The 21,948-nt window shown below is 52.8% G+C and overlaps 5 protein-coding genes across 5 annotated transcripts; 1 reads left to right on the top strand and 4 right to left on the bottom strand.

The window, feature by feature from the left end:
- Positions 1–887: 887 nt before the first annotated feature.
- On the bottom strand, positions 888–2,618 carry N7532_007994 (D-arabinono-1,4-lactone oxidase; the record flags this gene model as incomplete). The annotated part of the gene is made up of 1 exon (XM_056620486.1): positions 888–2,618. The coding sequence occupies one exon, from the start codon at positions 2,616–2,618 to the stop codon at positions 888–890; it is 1,731 nt and encodes a 576-aa protein (XP_056471292.1).
- Positions 2,619–3,318: 700 nt separating this feature from the next.
- Positions 3,319–5,851, bottom strand: N7532_007993 (uncharacterized protein; the record flags this gene model as incomplete). The annotated part of the gene is made up of 6 exons (XM_056620485.1): positions 3,319–3,497; positions 3,661–3,966; positions 4,029–4,520; positions 4,722–4,895; positions 5,060–5,511; positions 5,574–5,851. 6 exons carry the CDS (start codon positions 5,849–5,851, stop codon positions 3,319–3,321), a joined length of 1,881 nt encoding a protein of 626 aa, XP_056471291.1.
- A 1,033-nt stretch (positions 5,852–6,884) lies between these two features.
- N7532_007992 (putative gelsolin repeat protein) lies at positions 6,885–12,036 on the bottom strand (the record flags this gene model as incomplete). Its single annotated transcript, XM_056620484.1, has 3 exons — positions 6,885–7,137; positions 7,198–11,740; positions 11,880–12,036. 3 exons carry the CDS (start codon positions 12,034–12,036, stop codon positions 6,885–6,887), a joined length of 4,953 nt encoding a protein of 1,650 aa, XP_056471290.1.
- Positions 12,037–13,139: 1,103 nt separating this feature from the next.
- Positions 13,140–14,084, bottom strand: N7532_007991 (ADP-ribosylation factor-like protein 2; the record flags this gene model as incomplete). Its single annotated transcript, XM_056620483.1, has 6 exons — positions 13,140–13,271; positions 13,355–13,435; positions 13,498–13,643; positions 13,692–13,708; positions 13,770–13,880; positions 13,933–14,084. The coding sequence occupies 6 exons, from the start codon at positions 14,082–14,084 to the stop codon at positions 13,140–13,142; spliced, it is 639 nt and encodes a 212-aa protein (XP_056471289.1).
- A 1,552-nt stretch (positions 14,085–15,636) lies between these two features.
- Positions 15,637–21,532, top strand: drs1 (putative ATP-dependent RNA helicase DRS1; the record flags this gene model as incomplete). The annotated part of the gene is made up of 8 exons (XM_056620482.1): positions 15,637–17,391; positions 17,463–18,079; positions 19,019–19,072; positions 19,200–19,581; positions 19,643–19,724; positions 19,796–20,247; positions 20,336–20,631; positions 20,689–21,532. The coding sequence occupies 8 exons, from the start codon at positions 15,637–15,639 to the stop codon at positions 21,530–21,532; spliced, it is 4,482 nt and encodes a 1,493-aa protein (XP_056471288.1).
- Between the last annotated feature and the right edge of the window lie 416 nt (positions 21,533–21,948).

Here is a 21,948-nt window from a genome sequence, read left to right as displayed (position 1 = left end):
AGGAGGAGGATCATCCAAGACGCAGCCCTAATCAGAACGGTTGATCTTGATCTCAGATGCACTTCCTCAACAGCTTGAGGGCTGCTCCCAACCTGTACACAGCCCGTGCTCCATGTGTGACCACCGGCTGTTGATCTACGGTGTATTTTTGGGGTTGTTCTGCTACGTTTTCTTGGGGGACTATGAGCAAAAGGGAATGGTTTCATCCCGAAACCCCGGCAGACACCGGGTGGGCTGAACCCGAGGCTGATCAAACTCGATGGATTCGCTGTACTAGTAGTACTATACTAGTAGGTACTAGTAGCAATATACTAGGGGTAATATGCGTGGGAGGCGAGAGGCAGCAACGGACAGGTGGAGAATCCCGGTTGCTCGAAACAAACGAAACAATAGCGCTACTGATTCCGTGCAGAGCGCACGCCCTTTGCCGGGGGAAGCCGAGAAGAAGATGCAGATGCAAGGCTACGACTAGTGTCCCGCAGGTCCATGAAGAGGGCAGGAAGACCACGAGGCCAGAAAAACCGTATGTGCTATATGGCGACGATTCTATCTAACGACCAGATCTCAATGACTCACGGGGTATCAAATCAATGCGCCCCCTTCTTTCTCCGTTTTCATGTCCTTGCGCTTCTCTTCTTTTTCCCCCTTTCGAGGCCCAACCTGTCAGATTAACCCGAGCGAACGGTAGAAAACACTAAAATGCAGATTGGCAAGGTGATCCACCCTGCATGACAAGCCTGGCGCGTGCCCAATGGGGCGGCATTGTTCGTGAAATCAGCAGGTCAACGGTAATCTTCTCGTCAGGTACGTCGGCTCGTTCACCCGACCACCCCCAAATGGTGGAGGGCTGTTTGCCCCATTGGAGGCCCGATTCTGTCTCCTGCCATTCACGCGGGTTTGGCATCGGGGAGCAAGATGCTCGCTTCACCCTTTGCAAGCAAATCAAAGCTCTCTTCGCTCGTGGCGGTGGTGGGACTGGACACGGAGGCGTCGTGGGTCGGTTCGTCTTCCTTCTCGTTTGTGCCGAATTCGGAGTGATTCTCCCATCGGCGATCACCAACCCACTCGATGCCGTCACCAGCGCCGCTGATGCGCAGGCGGCGACGTTCGCTCTCGCGTTCCAGCAGAGGCAGGCGATCGCCTCGGTCAGGAGTCTGAGACTTGTCGACCAGGGGAAGATTTCGTTGGTGCCATTCACCGAGGAACATGCCCTCGGGGTCGACCTCCTGCCGCACCGCCAACCATTCATCCATGTCCTCGCCGTACAGGTCATGAAGCTCGGTGGAGTCAAGGACGTTGAAGTTTTTCGCCCAGTGAGGTCGGGCGCCCATGTCCCGCATGAGCCACTCGAACGCTTCATAGTACCGTCGTCGGCACGGCGGGTCGCGAAGGTAAGGGCGATAGAGTGTTGCATTCAAGTAGAGCGTGGGCCCGTTGTGGCAGGTCGGGTCGAGGAAAGGGCGTAAATTCGTGTTCGCCGTCGAGTCTGACACTCGCACCTCGACGGGGCAATGCACCCACAGGCCCTTGGAGGAAAAGGGGATGCGCGCGGTCTTCATGTCCCCATGCAGCCACGCCGACAGACGGCTAATGGCCTCGGGACCCTCCTCGAGGGGCAGCGCCCATTCATTAACGAATTGCGAATATAGACAGTTCATCAGCAGACCAGTGCGGGCGGGCTCAACTGCCTCGGTGACAATTGATCCTGCCCGGAATCCATATTGCATTCCAAAAACAAACCATTCCACCCACGGAAGGATACGTGGGAAGTAAGACGACAGCGCCAACAGGTTGCGGTAGATGTGATACCCGAGCCAGTCGCCGTAGAAGTTGCTCGGCGGTTCGCGCAGCGGCTGGTCGGTCTTGTCGGCTCGCCAGACGATCGCTCCCTTCTCATACGGAAGCCACCAGACACGCACGAATTCGTGTGAGTTCCACAGTCCGTTGGACCATTCCTTCAGCACCTGGGACAACGAGTATCGCTCCTGGCGCCAGGCAATATTGAATGACGGCCGAGCCTTGAAGGTCACCTCTACGACGATTCCGAGTGCTCCCAGAGACACCAAGGCGGCGCGGAAGAGAGACGGGTTGTTGAACGCGCTGCAGCGCACGAGTTGTCCATTTGGCAAGACCAGGCTCAAGGACTCGATGCACTCCGAGAGCAGGCCGTGTCGGAGCGAACTGCCATGTGTCCCCGTCGCGATAACACCAGCTATTGACTGACTATCGATGCTCCCCAGGTTTGCCAGTGTCAGCCCATACTCCTTCTCGAGTCGAGCCCCCAGTCCACTCAATCGAATGCCGGCCTCGACAGTGACAGCGTGGGTATCGGGATCGACGTGCAGAATACGGTTGAAGTCATCGAGGTTGACGAGCCAGGACGAGGTGCAGGTGAGGTCGGAGGGCGAGTGGCCGCTGCCGACGGTGACGAGACGACGGCGACAGCGGCGGGCGAGAGTCACCAATTGCTGGATCTCCGGGATGGATTGAGGGCGAATGTAAAGCTCCGGTCGAGAGAAGAAGGTCTTGGCCCAGGTGTGATGCAGGTGGTCGGAGGATGCGCGGAAAGGGACCGCGGGGTCGAGCTTCGCCAGCTCGCGGGCGACAGTGGGATGCATGGTTGACATGAGGAAGGGATCACGGCATTCTGCAGGGCTATCACATCGTCTGGTATAGGGATCGGGAGGATCGGGAAGTGGTGGGGGAGAAAGGGAGAGAATCGGCACGCTAAAAAAAAGTCGAGATGGCGACATGACGGGTTCCACCTGCTACCACGTGCACACTTGTTTGTACTTCAAGCATGAGCATTCCAGGCGACCACTACTTGAACGCAGTAGTTACTGGTGATTCTGAACGATGTGCGACGATGGATGATTGATTGGCAAGTCCAGACTTTCCTCCATGGCCAGGGCCAGCCGAGGTCGCTTCCAAGGTTGTCGCTGTTCTTGCGCCGGATGGGCGGGTTCCTCCGTGGGCTGACCATATACAGCACCGTCAATTACCATCGTCCTTCTGGCAAACAGGAAGAGATAAATAGCACTGGATTACTCAAAAAACGCCCCCATGATACTACCCAACAGGATATCACAAAAGCATCTTTAACTTCTAGAAGGTATGTACTGTCGAGCAGTCGGGAGAATATTCCCCTAATTGTTGACTGGATTGATAAGCACCTAACCTTCGAAGATAGCAAAACTAGTTAGTTACATAGTGTAATCACTACCCTAGGGTGCCGTATTTTGACAATTTCGTGGTAACCAAAATATGAAAATCCAAATTATGAACAATTTGGATACGCACGATAAGCTTCGAACGATTCTAGAAGTCTGCGAGAGCCTCAGAACAGCCACTAACCGACATGTGGCTTCTGATCTTCGCGACTCCACCATGCAGGTTCCCCTCCACTGCAGTTGGGTACTTTGGGTTGCGGGGTATCTTCATCCACAGTCGCCCCAGTCGCCCATCTTCTTTAGCGATAACTTGCTGGTTGTTTTGTCCTATAGAATCACAGGGTAGGAAAAAGAGTTCTCTATTATATACCATTCGGGAGAACTGGCTGGAATTACCTCACAGTCTTGCGGATCTATAGGATGTACTATGTACAAATAGGTCAAAGCACAGGCTCAAGCGTAGGCACTTTCAACAATGCTGGAGACATACCCTGCCACATGGTCCAAAGGTCTAAGCTATCAATATCGGTGGTCCACTCCTCGGGCCCTGGGACCGAGATCTTCCAATCGTGCTCCTTGATCACCGCGAGCAAAGCCTTAAGGTTTGTCTTTGCACTGCTCACATCGTTGGCTGACACGACAAAGGTAGTCTGACAGAAGCAAGCAAACGAAAGCCTGTCATTGAGCACGGTATTGATATGATTCTGCCACATTTGAGAAGAAAACGGCGTATCAAAAGCCAATGCATTCCACTTGGAAATATGTCCTTCCGCTGAGGGAAGAGCCGGGAAGTATTCTGGTGGAGCCATGGGCCATGCACAGTAATAAATATGAATCCTGCCTTTGCGAAGATCGCACTGGGGTGGTCGGCCTGGATCGTTTTCGAAAAATCGAAGAAAACGTCCGAATATCGCTCTACTGGTGGGCTATGGTTCAATAGTGCCCTCTCAGTCGAAGGCTTGAAGTCATAGCTGATATAGAGATCTAAACATATGTCTGTCCCTTGTAGCAAGATGGGATACCCAGGTAGCGGCTCAGCCGACTTGAGCATAGTGATTACCTTGTTTTGTTCCATGTCAAAGAGAATTTTCAATATAGTCCGCGATTCTCGATGAAAGAGTTTCTTCTTGCGAAGACCACGGAAAAAGTTCGGCTGCTTCTCCAACACATCCCTAGCACGCGTTCGATTGCCTTCCGATTCATATCGAAGGACATCAATATTGGGATCCAGGTGTAGTGAGTCCTCATCGGTAATGCATTGCACCCACCGGTTCTGTTCTTCGTCTGGGATGGAGGCTCGGATCGCCTTCTCCAAAAGCACCTGGGCAGCAGGACCACCGGCCAGCAGAGCTAGAATATCAACGACTCATTGAGGAGTGAAATATTGTGCCGGGGCTCGATCGAGGATGACAAATTTCAAGTAGTCTCGTCTCAAGCATCTCTCTTTGATCCCCCTGGCAAGATTCATGTCCGGTTTAATGTTCGCGAGAGACCACTCAATTATCCAAGGCGCATCGTCCAGGCTCTCGTCACTTCGAACTGATCACCTACGAGTAACCCAAGGATCTTCTTCGTCTTTGTCATTTTGCGAGAAGAATTTTGGAAAGCCCTCCATGTCGTAGACAACAACCACAAACCGATTAACGCGATTGACAAGCTCTTGGGCCAATCGTTCTGCGGCCGGTTCATCTTTTGTCATCCGACCAAATGACAACGGGATTGTCTCTGTGTTGTAATGCCGTCTGTATTGGCAATAGATGGAATCGGAGGGTCCGAGAATCACTTCGAAATCGGAAAGAAGCTACACATAACAGAGAGTGGGGTTTCACGAGGGACATGATCTTTCAGCGCCCACTCAATCGCATCGTCATTACTTTTGCTATATCTACCTAGTGCGATAAGGCGCTGGATGCGCAGCAAATCCTCGAACCCAAACCAGAACTCTTCGATGGTTGTCCGGTGAACAAGGTCGATAAAATAGCTGTATAGTATATCCCATCCGTGGGCTGTCATAGCCTGCCGTTTCTGATCCGTGACAACTGGGCCGCCTAGTATAACAGCAGATGCTTCATCAGGAGTACCAGATTCGTCACACGATACAACGTAGTCAGAAACTGCGTCGCGCACAAAATGGAGCATATCCGATCTTCCCATTAATTCGAAGAATTTAGTCACGTCTTCCAAAACTCCAGGGAACGCTGCGAAGAAAGGGATCAATATTGCCGTTCTGTGCTTTCCACAGTGCTTCCTCGTCGGCCTGCCAAAGTAGGAATTCGCGAAGGACATAACGTATGACATGGTCGCCTTCATCTGGTTGTCTTGAAAAGTCCCTCGTGGAGGTCTTGTATGGTCAAGACAGAGACTTTGAGAGACGGGCATATCTCATAGAACCGTTTCAAGTACCCGTCAGCCATACCGTGTAGAGTTTGCTTCAAGGCCCTGACATAGGAATCTTCTGCAATATGACCAAGATCAGACCACGGCGTATCCGGGACTAGCATGGATCGATAGACCATCTTGTATTTTGGTTCCTCATCTTCTGACTGTGCCGAGGCCGATCCGGTTGCATCCTCGATCTTGTGTTTTAGATGTTTGATTTCCTTAGTCAACTTCAGAATCCGCGTGATGTCCCCGATTGCCGAGGTAGGGTTGAAGAGTCGCTGGTTCACTTCGGCCCTCATCCTAATAGATCTTTTCCCAAGAGCGATCTTTTCCTGGGCCTTTGCAATGTCGAATTCATCCTCGGGAAGCTGGAGTAGTATGTAACCATCCTCTGCGCTTTTGTATATCTTGTAGAGCTCTTTGTATTCGCGTTGGCGGATATGACAGCGGGAATGATCCGGCACATCGAGGTCTCAACGACACACCGTCCCATCAGCCTCCAGGGCAAGACATCTGTGCCTTCACTCCTCTCTCGAAGAGGCTACGTTTTCCGGCTCAGTTGTAATGTTGGACGTGACATCGGGGAGAGAAGAGCATAAGTAGAGCAGAGGAATAGCCGGCGAGGCAGGTGAGGGTGTTCTCTCCTGTCTGGCCATGCAAAAGTCCCATGCATGAACCAACCCAATCTTGGAGTCTTGGACAAAGATGGACTGATAAATACACCATTGACCAGTCAGAAGCGGTTAGTAGACGCCCGTATGCGAGTCTCGCCAACACCTGCCAGTGGATTTTGTTAGCCATTTTCGCTTCCGATCTAGCACTGAGTGAAGCAACTAGTGTTTTACTATCGCCGTTGGCGTTTTCGGTATCGGAAAGCCCCTGGGATAACCGCCGAAAGTCAATGGCGCTCCGCTTGCCAATACGTGCTGGAATAGTCCTGAAGTGGACATGCCCTCATAGTCTTTCGGACTCCTAGTTCTTTCCTACCAGTCCAAGGCCCTTTACGCTCCAGTGGACAACTTCACTTCACATTTCGACCATTTACACATATATCACAAGTGTTGCACACGATGATCTGAATAAAAATATTTCAGGCTTTAGATGTACATCCCAGATGCTCCCGCCATGCTCCTCTAGGGTACAGTACACCGAAGAATAAAAGACTCCTGCCCTCCCACGAATGTTCTCCATACTAACCGAAATATGCACAGAGAAAGATAAGAATAGAACGACACAGATACCCACCCGAGGGTAAGACTAAAAAATAAAAATAGAACACAGTGAAAATTTGAAAAGATGAAGAAATTCAGGAAATCTCAGCATCAGTTAGATTTAACCCCTCTCCGGGGATCGGATTGCCTCGATCGCAACATCCAGTGGAAAGACGACAGGCGCATGCAGGGAAAGCTGGTCCCATTTGCGGAAAGCGCTCTGGCAGCGATCCGGGACGCCACCGAGGGCAACAAAGCTCTTTGGGATAAACGGTCGGTCTTGAAGTGAAGCTGCGAGAATTCCGTACTCGTGAGCAAAGACGACAGCGGAAGCAAACTCGGCTGACTTTTGAGATGCGTGTTCACCGATGATGCTATTATAAAAGTTAGTAACCATTTTTTTCTTTGTTTCACTGCTGGAGCTGAAGACTTACACATAGATCTCGAAGAACGTATCGAGAACGTAAGCATCTCGTTCGGTCAAGTCCTTGTAGCAAAACGGTTCAATTTCTCGTACGGTATCGTTCGGTCGAACAACCGGTGAGCCCGAGCCCGGACGACGCATCCAGAAACGAGACGGTTGACCCATTTCGTGGTCCACCTTCAGCAGTCGCGTGCGGAAGTGATCATACTTGGGCTTGAGCTGCCAGTACTCAGAGGCCATGAGCGGGTTGCGCTCGTTGGTTCCCGCAAAGTCTTCGAAAAAGCTCTCCGGTTCTTGGCCCTCATCAACCTCCTCGAATTCTCCAGTGAGGCCCAGATCCATACTTATGAGACGGGCTGCACCGGTTTCTTCGGGGCTGCTTCCTTTGCCCTTCCATAGATACAGCTTGCCGAAGGGGGCGGAGATAACAAAAGGGAACCCAGAGCAGAGGTTGCGCAAAGAATAATCAACCTCATCAAAGGCCATTTGGCCCAGGTGCTTCCGGCCACAGAGCATGTACAGAGCCGAAGCGTTGGATCGGGAGCTAGACCCACGGCGTGTGATCATAATACCTCCGAGCGCCTGCATAAATCGCATAGGCTCTCTGCCTTGACGAATGACATCCAACTTGCAGCTATTATCACGGGCGATCTTCTTTGCGAAAACCTGCGCATCGTCTTGCGCACCTCCCGGAACGTCATCTCCACACCAGAGGTACACTTCCGAGTGATTGCTCTCTTGTGCTTCGAACAAATGCACACACAGGTACATGCTTCCCTCATACAGCACGTACTCTTGGTTCGCTGGCAGCTCTTGCCGCTTGCCATCCCCAGTGAGCTCCCAGATTTGACGTTTCATGGTTCTGATCTTCATAGTGTCCACTTGGCCCATCAACATGAGTTGTGGATCAATGTCCATGCGGTCTCGAGGGTTGGGGAATGACTTGAAGAACCGAGCAATGAATTCGCGAGCATCTGCAGCTTGCGCAACCAGTGATGGAGCAGACATTTTCCGTGACAGGCGATGCGGATCAGAAGGTTTATCGAGAGAAATGTCGGACCCCTTACGAGGAACGGGAGGCGAGTACTGGGTGCTGGATCGAGGAGAAGAGTCTGCAACTGTCACCCCGGGAATGATCCTTTGCATCGACGGTGTCGGCTGTTCCATTCGATTCTCGCCATAACTGGTCCGAAGGGGTGACGGAGAAGTAGAAGCATACCGAGCTTGCCGGGCCCACTGCGGCTTTTGTGCAGGTGTCGATGGCGATGGAGAAGGTGAAAGCGACTGAAGGGGTTTTGGCGGAACAGGGGGTCCACTGGATGGGCTCACTGCTCCCGGCGACCCCATTTCTTGGGTGGGAGTTGCGTTTTCCTTTTCACTTGGCGAAAGCATATCGGGCCCTCTTGTGGACACAGGAGAAGGGGGTACATTCCGCAGCCTCTGTTGCAGTCCGCTGGTGAGAGCATCCTGGAAGCTGGATTTCACTGGCGGCAAGGGCTTGTCGACGGGGCTCTCTGTTGGGGCGTTTTCAGTATCGAGAATGAAAGTGTTGTCTGACAGGCTCTTCGTCTTGGCTTCTGAGGGGACTACAGGTTCAGGGGCAGTCGGGGGGCTTGTGACTTCGAGAGACGAAATTGCACCCACCTCCATAGTATCCTGGGTGGATGAGACAGGTGGAGCAGCAGTCCCCTTAGGAAGCCGTCTCTTGGGTCCCCGAGCGCGACCCTTCGTCATATGGGTAAGGGACGAAGATGACGATGAAGGCGAGCTTTCACCAGAGTTCGAGAGGGGCATAACCGGCTCCCTTTTCGATCCCTCGTTGGCAGCCGGGGGACCTCGGGATAGGAGGCCTGCTAACGCAGGGTTGATACGGCCTGCAAGTTTCCCTTTAGCAGCCAAGCACGGGGTTGCAGCTGGAGTCGAATCCTCCGCTACTTTTGGCGAGGGCGAGTCAGGAGTTGAGCTGATCGCCTCCCCTATGGGGTGGCAGTCTGCTGTTACAGCTGGCTGTGACTCCTCCGTTGTGACATCCCTCTCGAGGTTTGGGCTGTCATTCGGCTCAGCCTCAGTCGCCTTGGACTCGCTTGTCATTGGCGAAGTGACATAGTGCTGCTCAGTCTCATTGGCAGCAGGCGGGGATACAGACGGCAAGGAAACTGGGGAAGTCGGCGAGGAGCCATTGTCCCCAGAAACGGAAGAGCTTTTCTCACGGGTTGGTGATCTGATGCTGCCCGACTTTGACATCAAGTTGCGCTTGGCAATGGCTTCAGGTACCGCAGTAGGAAGCTTCTCCGGTGCGTCTTGCTCCCCTGCAGTATTCCGTCGGATGGACCCCCCGCCGGCCTTCATCGCTTCCTTTTGCTTGACAAGACTGTCCTTGAAATCGTCGACTCGCTCTGATTTCTTGGGTCCACCAGTAACATGCAGGGCAGCTTTTCCCCGAAGAATGTTGTTCTTCAGCTCATCTGGAGCGACATAGTTGCGAGTTTCAGTCTTTTTAAGCTTGCCAAACACATTCTTGAACTCTGGCTCTTGTTGCGGTCCGGTGTCCTTTGCAACCTCGCGCTTACGCAGGTTTGCTCGAAAATCAATCACAGGCGATTGTGGCGGCTTCGCTGTTCGAGGCGACATCGGGTCGCGCGTGGGAAGCGAGAAATTCGGTTTGAGCGTCAGAGCAGAAGGCGCTGGCTTACGAACTGGCTCGGGTTCGAGTACGAGCTCGGGACCGGGGGTAGGTGTAGGTTCTGGAGTCGCTTCGGGCGTAGTTTCGGGCTCAGGTGTAGCTACAACCTTAGGCTCGGGCTGGCTGGCTGGCTCAGGTGGAGCATCAGTCTCGGTCTGCAATATTTTCGACTGAAGCTCGGGTTTGGCTTTGGACTCGGGCTCGGATGCGGGCTCGGATGCGGGCTCGGATGCGGGTGCAACAGGCGATAGTTCCTTCGTCTCTTCGGTCACAGGCTCTCGTTTCAGAGACGACAATTCTTTGTCTGCGCCGGGGGTCGGAGAACTGGGTGCAGTCTCCCTGGTTCTGGTGGCACTGGGGCTACCATAGATCGAAGGGGCTCCGGAAATACTGGGTTTCTTGAAATGCCCACCCGGGGGAGGTGTGCGCATCAATCCAACCGGGTTCACCTCCTTGAAGCGGCCCATATCAACGCTACCCCGTGATTGTCGTTCTCTTTGCCAGGCAGGTTGCGACGGTTGCTTCTGGTGTCTGGGAGACTCGGGAGGTCGATTCAGGGCGCTTTCTAACCAGGAGGCCTTCTGGGGGCTCCAACGTCTGGGGTCCATAGTTCGTGAGACGAACGGAGAGGAGGTTTCGGCACTCTGGCTGTCAGCAGTCATCGAGCTGGTGGAACGGGTGTGGCCATAATAGGGAGGTCTGCTCGGGCTATACTCCTGACGGCTGGTGGAGAGTTTTCGAGGATTTGAAGGGGTTGTAGGTCTTTCGGTAGACTCTGCGGGGCGCACCACAGTTGCCTCGCTATGACTCGACCCAGGGCGTTGGTTAGGCACCGATGAGGTCTCCGGACTCTTTTGCAAATCAGTTTTGGGTGCCAGGTCACTGACACTGGCCGTCAAGCTAGGGGCCGCAACACTGTTACGATTCGAGACAATCGAGTTGCTGCGACTGAGACCCTGCGGGATTTGGGCACTCCACCGCTTTGACACACTATCCGATCTTCGCATCATCGCACTCTGGACAAAGCCGCCGAGGCCCTTCGTCGGTGAGGTTGATCGAGACCGTTCGGGAGACATTCGCCGCTGGGTGGGGGATGCAGACATGGGCTCTTCGGTGGGCCCTTCAGTCTGGGGCGGGTCGAGCTTGGGAGCATCTGACAGTGTTACAGGAGACCCCAGTCCGGTCGCTGGAGATACCGATGAAACGCTCGAAAATCGGTGGTGGAAGCTGCTCTCCTCAACTGTAGACGCGGTTCGCGGTGGGGACGGCGATGCATCCCCAGCTTTTTCTGACCGGTGATCTAGCTCTGCTGTTGATTCGCGGCTTAGGTCTGGCAGCTCTTGACTTGCACCCAAATCTGCCCCGGTTTCTGTCTGTTCTTCAGGCTTTCGGTGCGCGGGCGAGCTCAGCCCAGGGTCCGGGGTTTGTCGAGACCAAGACGGGTCCTTTGACGAGAGAGATTGGGTAATCTGGCCACGAGACAACTGGTCTTGATCAGATGCAGTGGAGGTATTTCTGAGATGACTGGAGCGAGTTGGAGATGTCGAGCCGGGGGACCTGTTGCCGAAATCACGCGAGCCCGGGCGTTGCTGCCATGACAAAGTCCCCGTTCGACTTCGTGACAAAGTCGGCAGAGCCCGAGTTGGGGACTCTGGTTCCGAGGATTGAACCGATCCCCGTCGCTTGTCGGCATCCAGTGGTTCTCTCTCCTGACTCAACTTGGCTGTTTCCGCTGTGGCTGTTTCTGGGTCTTGGGTCTGCAAAGTGGGCTCAAGGTGCTCTGGGGGATCGATCGATGGTTGTCCGAGAGAGGAAGCACTTAGTCTCGAGGGATTTAATGTGGGCGAGCCGGCAATTGATCGTGCTCGCTCTATCATCGTCAGGGCATTAGTATCGTGGGAGTCATGAGTGGGGTCAACCAGGCCATGACGGCGCGGGGCCCCGAAAGTTGCGGTCTCCCAAAACGAGCGCGCCATCTAGAATTCCCCAAGGTGAGATTCTGAACTCACCAGCTCGGCGGGCCTGTCGTTCCTTGCGGCCCTGCAGAATATCCTCCTCTAGCTTCTTGGTGCGTTCCTCATCTTCCTTGTCGCGCTGGTCGCCGAGTCCGCGGATGCGCTGCAGAAAGTCGTTCACGTCCTCCGATCCTTCAAGGTTCGTCGCCATGATCCGTCGCGCGTCGCCGCAGGTAGGCCCAGTGGAAAGAGGGACCTGGTGCTGAGCGAGACGAGGAGTTGTGATGGGGAAGAATGGCAGAGCGGAAGAAGGGCTGAGGTGTTCTCCGCCCTGCCTAAATTAAATGGGGATGGACACGATCCGTCCGTGATTATTGGCTCCGATCGGCCATCCCTTCAGCCCTCGGTACTTGGACATGTACGCCAATATACTTTTTTTGTGTTTTTTGTTCTTTTTGTTTTACAATACTTTTTGATGTACGCGCAAACCCCGATCGAGCTCAGGCATGCCGTGTGGCAACCAGCGGCGCTGTTTGTTTACTGCCGGTTTGTGGAGCGGATCGCTTCCAGGTTCGCGCCCCGCAGGCGGACTTGGGACCCATGGGACGCCAGAGTGCCCGATTCCGGATTTTACGATTTTTCTGGTGATTCCCGAAGTCAGGCCGACAAAAAAAGATTGTTCAAGCGCACTCAATGACACTATCGCGCCAGATTCGATCTATCAATCCATGCCTTGCAGCAACATACAAATCAAGTATAGCCGGAACGTCGCAAATCAGAAATCAAATTTGAGATCAAAACCCCCTGCAAGCAACACGCTACTGTAGGCCATGATGTAATCAAAATGGGGGTTTTTAAGTTGTTTCGGGAACGATTCTGTCGTGATGATTGTTTCATGATAAAATATATATATCTTCGGCATCATGCGGCTTCCCGGTGTCGAGGATCCGACTGAACAAACATCACACGAGTTGAATCCCCCTTTATTCACGGATGGGATGAAGTCCAAAACTTCGTGGTCGGATAAAAACTTGCATCGGACGCACTACACCGCATGGAAGTTTCTTGGACCGATCAGATTGAAATCCAACCGTGGCGCAATCACAGGGATCCTATTGTCAGGAAGACCGCAACGGTAGCCGGGCGGCCGTGCACCAATGAAGCAGTTATCGGACCAAGGGAAAGAACATAGGATGACCATATTGATATTGAAAATGTAAACAATCGAAGGATGGGTATTCCAGGGTCGACTGCCCAGACATGGTTGGTGCGTGTGCGAGACAACTCACCATGAATTAGTTGACCAAATCAAATCTAATACAGGAATAGTCGGTCTTTGGCATCCTGTACTACCCATTCCAAGCCTTCATGGAGATTTGCGCCTGTCATGGCACTGCATGGAAGAATAGTCCACTTATGTGTTTTGATCAAATCCAAGCCCAGGCGCTGTGAATCGTCAAGTTGTTAGAGATCGGTCAAGACCGGCTTATGGCCTATGCGAGTGGACTCCATTGACAATCAATACTCACCTCGCGCACTTCATCTTCGGTCATACAATGCTCCACATCGGTTTTGTTCAAGAAAACCAGGAGACTGGCTCCCATCAAGCGCTGGCGACCATTAGTTTTGGAGTCCGATTAATTCGGCAACGGTGGGGACGCAGGAGGCATACCTCTTCTAGGAGCAGACCAGCCAGCTCCCCACGACAGTCCTCCACCCGCAATCGATCGGTCGCATCGACGACCCAGACCAAGGTATCGGTCTTTTCAAAGTAATTTTTCCAGTACGATCGGAGCGTCTTCTGTCCGCCCACATCCCCTGCTCACAGTCAGTGCGGTGCGGGTCGCTCCGGGCTGTACGACTCACAGATGTTGAGCTTGTATCTAGACGCAATTAGTTGAGAGCCTGAAAATGAAATAGGGGAAGTGGAGATAGCGGACGAACCCCATGAAATCAATCGTTTTGATAATAAACCCCAGTGTTGGGCTCACTGAGGTGACATCTTCGTTCATAATCCGTTTCACGATCGTCGTTTTGCCGGCATTGTCTAGCCCCCTATGGCCAAGGCCATTAGCACAGCCGTTGGATTCGCAGAAAGCAGACTCACAGCATCAGTATTCGCATCTCCTTGTCCTTCAGACGAGCTTTCCTCAATATAGACAGCATGGCGATGGGCCCGTGGCCTATTTCGATTTTGTCGGAAGAGTTGAGAAGGCGGAAAAGTTCTGGGGTTGGTGGGGTGCATTGCGGCCCTGGCATCGGATCTGCTAGAACGGCAACACAACATACGAAGAGAGTGGAAACTCTGAAGGGTATTACGGTGTCCAGCATCAAACCGCGGTGCTATAGATCATATATATTTGTATACCACACAATACTGAATTAGGCAATCTTTAATTGTGTATTTTATTGGAAACTCAACCCATCCTGTGATCGCGATGGGGGCCTCGAAATTGAAGCCGCAATCAACAAGCATCTCACGACTCCACAAAACATGAATTGTGCAGTGTGTAGAACTTTACCAAGAAAAATTGAAAAGAGAACAGGAACGAAGAGGAATCGGTTGCGAGACAGAAACGCGTGGTGTAACTTGGCCGTATTGTTGTCTGGAGGAGGCATCGCTGCCTGGTGAGAATACTTTTGTTATGACACTCCAAGTTCAACAGTCTGTAGCCTCAAAATTGTTATAAAAACCTTCGGAGAATTTTCAGTCCATGGGAAATGAGCTGTATAACAATATCCTTCATTTCGAGCGAAAGGTTCGAACCACAAGTAGCAGGAAACGGAATCAACCACCTTTGCTATTATCCCGGAGGACAATCAGAACATAAGTTATAGTAATGTTTTATTTTATGTGCTTGTGCTTAGGTTTGTCTACGTGAAGAATTCCTAAGGATTAACTATGAACAGACAACCAGCGAGCTCGGTGTTCTTGTCGACTGGAATTGCAAGAAATACCCATCAGTATCGTCCTATCTGGCATAATTTGTGCAGTTGTGACCCTTAAATGAAATCAGTAACCATGTTATCTATGCTATAATAAGCCAAACCCCTTGAATGTCAAATGGTAATGAATCCCCACCTCACCAGGCTGAAGTATGCAATTCTGTATGCGCCTGCATAGAGCCAGCAGTGGCCATTGTCCATGCAACTTCTGATAGATAGGCTCCAGCCTGATGGGACAGACGGTCGAAGTGGTTCGGAGACAATTGGCCCCGTTTGGTTGCTTCGAGAATCCTAGAATTTGGTTACATGCTAACTTTGTCATCTAGATCAAACGTCTGGTGCATTTCTCGAGCTCTCCGAGGAGGTGATTTGAAGTTTACCTAGGATAGCCCTGCATTTTGAAAACATCGCAAACCGTGGAATCTCGGAGGTAATATAATACTAATAGGATAAGCGGAATTGTTGAATAGAATGAGGGGCCTGAAAACCCATTGCTGTGGGGACTTGTCTCAGTGCAATCGAAAGTTGAAATGACGGATGTTGAGAAACAGAGAACATCAAAAGACTTCAGTTACTGCTTACTGCAGGTAGCACAGCGGAACTCGAGGAAGTAAAATCTTCATGGGCCTGGTAGTGTAGATGTCTCCAGGAGGAGTGGAGACAGCGGGACCGCCCAGCCCAATTCCGGCTTAGGTCATCCAAATTATCGCAGACCGCCCGGGGAGCTTTTTTTTTCTGCTGTTGATTTCGTTTCGAGGTTTGCGCAATCGTGTCTGGGGATTGAAAACGCTCCAATTCTTTTTGCGAGAGCTCCAGTGGCCTACGTCTACATCTTTGACATTGGTCATCTACTCTCGCCTATACCATGGCTCCTAAACCGACAAAGCGGAGTGCCGCTGAGGACGACGATTTTGTCCTGACGCTGTCCGACGACGAAAATATTCCCCGCTTCGACGACGACGAGGAAGAAAACGACGAGATTGACGGAAAGGAATCGACAGTCGACAACAAGAAGCGCAAGCGTGAGGCCGAGACTCCCAAGTCCAAGAACAAGAAACAAAAGCAACAAGCCAAGAATGTGAAGGGCAAGAAGGGTAAGGCCGAGCCTGTGCCCGAGGGGTCAGAGGAAGAGGAAGAGGACGAGGAAGAGGATGGAATGGGCGCAGGGGATGACGATGGTGCTCTGAACCCCGACTTCGAGTTTGACGTCGGTGGTGTTGCCAATCGCGGCGTGACGGAGGGCTTTGATGGCTGGGGTCTCGACGACTCTAGACAAAAAGGCGGGGACAAAAAGGCGGTGGATATCGACGACATTATCTCACGACGAAACGCAAAGAAGGAGGCTGCGGCTTCCAAGAAGCAAAAGAATGCCGCGGCTCAAAAAGAGGAGAGCGACGAGGACTCCGACGATGAGGAGGTCAGCGGTGACGTGAACGTGGATTTTGACGACGATGAGCTTATGGCAGACGACGGTTTTGGCATGGGCGTGGACCAGGATGAAGAGGAGAGTGAGGCTGAAGGTCCTGAAGTCGGCTCTGGCGCCGAAGACAGCGAAGATGAAGGAGAGGAGGACCAAGACTCTGACGACGACGCTGCCTCCGATAACGACTCTGTCGCTACCCCTGTCGGCCACCCTGACGACAGAGGCATGGACCGCGATGACTCCGACGCCGAGAGTGAGGTGGACGAGGAAGAGCAAGAAAAACGCAAGGCTTTCTTTGCTCCCGAAGAAAAGACCGACGAAAAGAGCGCGGCGGCGGCGGCTAAGAGCACCTTCCAAGACTTCAACCTCTCTCGTCCCATTCTACGAGGATTGGCCTCGGTTGGATTCACAGACCCTACACCTATTCAGCGGAAGACCGTCCCCGTTGCCCTATTGGGTAAAGATATCGTCGGTAGTGCCGTGACCGGTTCAGGAAAGACTGGTGCCTTCATTGTCCCCATCCTAGAACGTTTGCTCTTCCGCCCTCGCAAGACTCCTACCAGCCGTGTTGCGATCTTGATGCCTACTCGTGAATTGGCTGTTCAGTGTTATAATGTCGCCGTCAAGCTCGCCACTTTCACCGATATCACCTTCTGTCAGCTGGTCGGTGGTTTCAGTCTGCGTGAGCAGGAAAACATTCTCAAGAAGCGCCCCGACGTGATTATTGCTACGCCTGGTCGTTTCATTGATCACATGCGCAACTCGCCCAGCTTTACTGTTGATACCTTGGAGATCTTGGTTCTCGATGAAGCCGATCGTATGCTGGAGGATGGATTCGCGGACGAGTTGAACGAAATTCTCACAACGATCCCCAAGTCGCGACAGACCATGCTATTTTCCGCCACCATGACCGACACTGTCGACAAGCTGATCCGTGTTGGATTGAATCGCCCCGTCCGACTGCAGGTCGACGCCAAAAAGCAGACCGCGGTGACGCTGACCCAAGAGTTTGTTCGTCTTCGCCCCGGTCGCGAAGATAAGCGACTGGGTTACCTTTTGCATCTGTGCAAGGAGATCTTCACCGGACGCGTCATCATTTTTTTCCGCCAAAAGAAGGAAGCGCATCGGGTGCGCATCATTTTTGGACTGCTGGGATTGAAGGCTGCTGAACTGCACGGTAGCATGAGCCAAGAACAGGTAAGTTCTCGAAATTCCATTTTATGGTGGACCCACGAAACCACAGACTACGTTGCTAACTGAGCATCCAGCGTATTAAAAGCGTGGAAAATTTCCGTGATGGCAAGGTGGCCTTCCTTCTGGCTACGGATCTGGCCTCTCGTGGTCTGGATATCAAGGGTGTGGAGACAGTGATCAACTACGAGGCCCCACAGAGCCACGAGATCTACCTACACCGTGTCGGTCGTACCGCCCGTGCTGGTCGATCCGGTCGTGCCTGCACGATCGCGGCCGAGCCCGACCGCAAAGTGGTGAAGGCCGCCGTCAAGGCCGGCAAGGCGCAGGGCGCCAAGATTGTGAGCCGGGTCGTGGAGATTTCGATTGCGGACGACTGGGCCCAAAAGGCCGAGGATCTCGCTGGGGAAGTCGAGGAGGTGCTAGAGGAGGAGAAGCTCGAGAAGCAGATGGCGCAGGCCGACATGCAGGTCACCAAGGGCGAGAACCTGATGAAGCATGGGGCGGAGATCATGTCCCGCCCGAAGCGTACCTGGTTCGAGACAGAGCAACAGAAACGCGCTGCCAAAAAGCTGGGACGGGCGGAACTGAACGGACCGCCGGATGTGCCCAGCAAGAAGGATAAGATCAAGCTGAGCAACAAGGATAAGAAGCGCATGGACGATGCAAAGATGCGCCATGAGGGGAACATCGGGTGGAAGAAGGGCAAAACGGAGCGCGATGCCCCGAAGACCAATGGCAAGGGCAAAGGCAAAGACCAAAAGGGCAAAGGGAAAGGCAAGAAATAGGGAATAGGCTTTCCGTCTAGGCCTGATCCGCATTTGCTACATCATTGTCATCATTTTTCTCGTTGTTCATTGTTCATTGTATACCTAGGGCTATTTTGTATAGATCGCACATATCCAATATCAATCGTTGGAACCCTGCTCCTGTGCTGCTTGGCATGATCTGCTTATCAATCGACCACACCATTACCCTACCCTACCATTCCCTACATAAGTTGATCCCTGAGACATCCTTCGACGCTAGAAGCAAGTGGATCGGCCGCGCCCGGCGACAGGCCAACAAGAGGCGCATCCACACGGCGGCGCCGAGGAAAATCGCCGCATGCGATGGAGCCGGAGCAGCAACTCCCCCCGCGACGATTGGCCGCTCGTCAAGATTGCCCCCGACGCCTTAAACTTGGACTAAGACTTGCCGGGCTGACCTGATCCGAACATCGCGGCACTCCCACTTCCTCCTTAGCTCACTAACGTCGCTAGCACCGTCCGCGTCGCTATCGCAACTCCACTGGCGAAATCTTAAAAAAACCTCCCCGCGATTGCCCAACGCCCCACGCTGGGCCCCGAAATTTCGTTCTCCCTTCCTCCCCTCTCCCTCCCCAGGTTTCCAATGGGGGTCGCGTGTCGCCATCGCGCCCCGTGATCGTCTCGATGGTGGTCGAGGGTTCAGGCATGGCCGACGTGCCTCTTAAGTCCGCTCTCCCGCGGAAGAGTGCTTTTTCCTGCGAGGCCTGTCGTAAGCGCAAGGTGAGCGGAGAATCGGGCAGATTCCGAGCTGCTGGACTATAGGGTCAACAAGCTCGGAGCTCTGCGGCTCGATGACGATGACGAGGACTGACGACCCCGGACAGGTTAAGTGTAACGGAGCTAGTCCGTCATGTTCACGATGTGCCGCCAGAGGCGAGGTCTGCGTCTACAGCCTGTGAGTGCCCCTGTGCGCGCCGAGCGACCGCCGCGTCACTGGTATCTTCGTTCCCTCCTCATGAGGAAACGGTGGCTGATTGATCCTTTCTCCCACTTTTTGCCCTATAGAGCTCCCACTCTATCCTATACCAAGCAGCTCGAGTCTCGAGTCGCCCAGCTGGAGGATGCGCTGGCCAAGCAGCAGGCCGATGTGGATACGCGCAAGGTGAGCTCGCCAGCGTCGGTAGCCGAGTCCAGTTCCAGCGCCGGCCGCAAGATCAAGACCGAAGACGATGGCCAGGAGTTGGCCCGCGATTTTGATGGCCTGAACGTCGAAAACGACGGGCGCATCTCCTTCCACGGCCCCACCAGTTTGTTCCAACTTCCCAGCGGGCTGGTGAACGAGAGCGCGTCGACGTCCCATTTTGCACAGGAAATCGAGGCCCGGAAGGAGCGACTGATCAACAGTGCGTGGCGAGAACGGGCCTTCGAGCAGATGGCTGCAATGCCGGTAAGGCTCTGATCCGCGCAGCTTCTGGTTGGCCTGAATGCGAGACTGATGTGACGTGCAGGAGCCGTTTCAATATCTCCTTGATTCCCATTGGTGCTGGATTCAGCCACTTTTCAACTTTGTCTACCGTCCGGCCTTTACACGTTCGTCGCCTTCCTATCTAGAGTTCCCCTCTCTTGCTGATGCAGGCTTTGCTGACTTCCTCACACGACAGGAGACATGAAAATCCATGGACCTTACTACTCCGATATCCTAATGAACGCCATTCTCTCTCACTCGGTACGATGGTGCAAGGCAGAACCTCAGATCGGTCCGCTGCTGGACTCCTTCGAAGGCGGTGCGTTGTTTTATCAGCGTGCGGTGTCCGGGCTGCACGACTCACTCAAAGTTGGTTATGCGGGCATCCCAACGATCCAAACACTGCTGCTCCTCAGCGCCCAGGAATGTGGTCGCGGAAATCGGACCCAAGCCTGGCTATACAGTGGCATGGCATTCCGTTTACTGGACGATCTAGGCATCTCAATTGACAGTCGCAAGTATCCCGGAGCGGCACAGCTCAGCGACGAAGATGTCGAAATACGCAACCGACTTTTCTGGAGTTGCTATTTCTGGGATAAGATCGTCTCATTATACTTTGGTCGGGCACCAACCATGCAACACTCGCGCGTGAGCCCCCCACGCATGATCTGTAAGTTATTGAATGGGAAACCATGGCCATTGTCCTGACAATACCTTAGTGGATGATACCTCCGAGATCGAGATCTGGACTCCTCACGGCGTGAGCTTCCCTGACGGGGCGCACTATCCGCCCACACAAGCCCATTCCACTTCGTGCTTCATGAAGATGTGCGGACTGGCAGAGATACTCAACCAGATCTTGGTCCATATTTATGACCCCATGCGTCAAAATACCGAGGCAGAATTTTTCGACTGTGTGCAGGAGCAGTCCAGGAACCTGAGTGACTGGTGGGATGATCTACCGGACTACTTGAAGCTTTTAGCTACCGAACTACCGCCATATTGCCCTCCCAGCCACATAATGACCTTGAAGTATGTCTACCATTTCATGCTGGAACACTCACATTCATACTAACATCGCATTCCCAGCTGCCTATATCACACGATCAATATCCTGCTTCACCGTCCGATACTTTGCTCTCGCAGTCTGCTCAAGACTCGCCAAGATTCCTATGACACAAACCACCTAGTACAGTGCATGGCCTCGGCGACGACCATTCTATCATTATATGATCTGTACCGCCGGACATTCGGCGACAACCACGTTGTTTTGTCTCTGGCGTACAGCATCTACACGGCGGCCTCGATCTTCCTCCTCGAAATTCAAGCCCTGAAGTACGCCGCTCCAGGCACCCTAGACAAGCTCAAGTTTTGTGTCTTTGCCCTGGAGCGCGTCAAAATCTCCAATCCCGTCATCACAACCGCTCTCGACCTTGTATACCTAGAGGTCCAAAAACTCCAGATCGACATTGGTATTAATCGACCTGCCTCCACTGAGAAACAACACCAATCTCAGCCCCAACAGCAACAACAACCGCCACCCCGAACACATACGAGTCAGTCCCCATCCGTGGAGAGTAACCCCTCTCGCCACGTCTCTCCAGGCCAGCAACATCAGCACCAGCTTCAACAAAGCCGCGCAACCATGGGCACTCAACCGACCACCACAGCACCGAACACAACTGCCTCAATGATGCCTGGATACAATGCTTTCCAGCAGCAACCGGTGTCCACCTTCGATCTCTCGCAGATGAACGAGATGCCACAGATGCCGGCAACACATCTATTAGGTGGAATGCCCAATGCTGTGATGACGGTTGATGATCCCGGATCATACGAAATCACACCGGAAGTCTTCGAGGCATTTTCGTATGCACAGCCCATCACGACGAATGTGGCTTCGTTTGAGACGAACTGGGCTGGTCAGACTTAAAATTATTTAAAAAGCGATTAGATGTAGGCTTTTGGTACTCTTTTGTACTTGATGATTCCCAAGCGTTGATTTTCTCACATTTGGTGGTGGTATTCGTTTCTCTTTTCCCGCCTTGAACAAAAGTCGAGCGACAGGATGAATAGTCCTGAATAATTTTCTCTTCTATATACTCCAAGTGGCTACGTACATTAACAGTAGTGTAATTGTATACGAAGTCTTCAATGGGTGAGTGATTGTTGGACCGGAAGCCGATACCAACATTCGAAATGCAATCTTATATTGGGCTCTTATATGCCGACTCGAACTTTTGTTGGAAAGGGTATCGATGTCACCCCATGTCAATGCAAATATTAAACATATGTGTAGGTTGGGTATATATGAAATTATACACCGAGCACTCGTCAGAAAATAAACGA

Source organism: Penicillium argentinense, assembly GCF_028826775.1.
Source record: "Penicillium argentinense strain IBT 30761 chromosome Unknown utg000009l_segment0_segment0, whole genome shotgun sequence".
Lineage (NCBI taxonomy): Eukaryota > Fungi > Ascomycota > Eurotiomycetes > Eurotiales > Aspergillaceae > Penicillium > Penicillium argentinense.
This window is presented reverse-complemented; position numbering and strand designations above follow the sequence as displayed.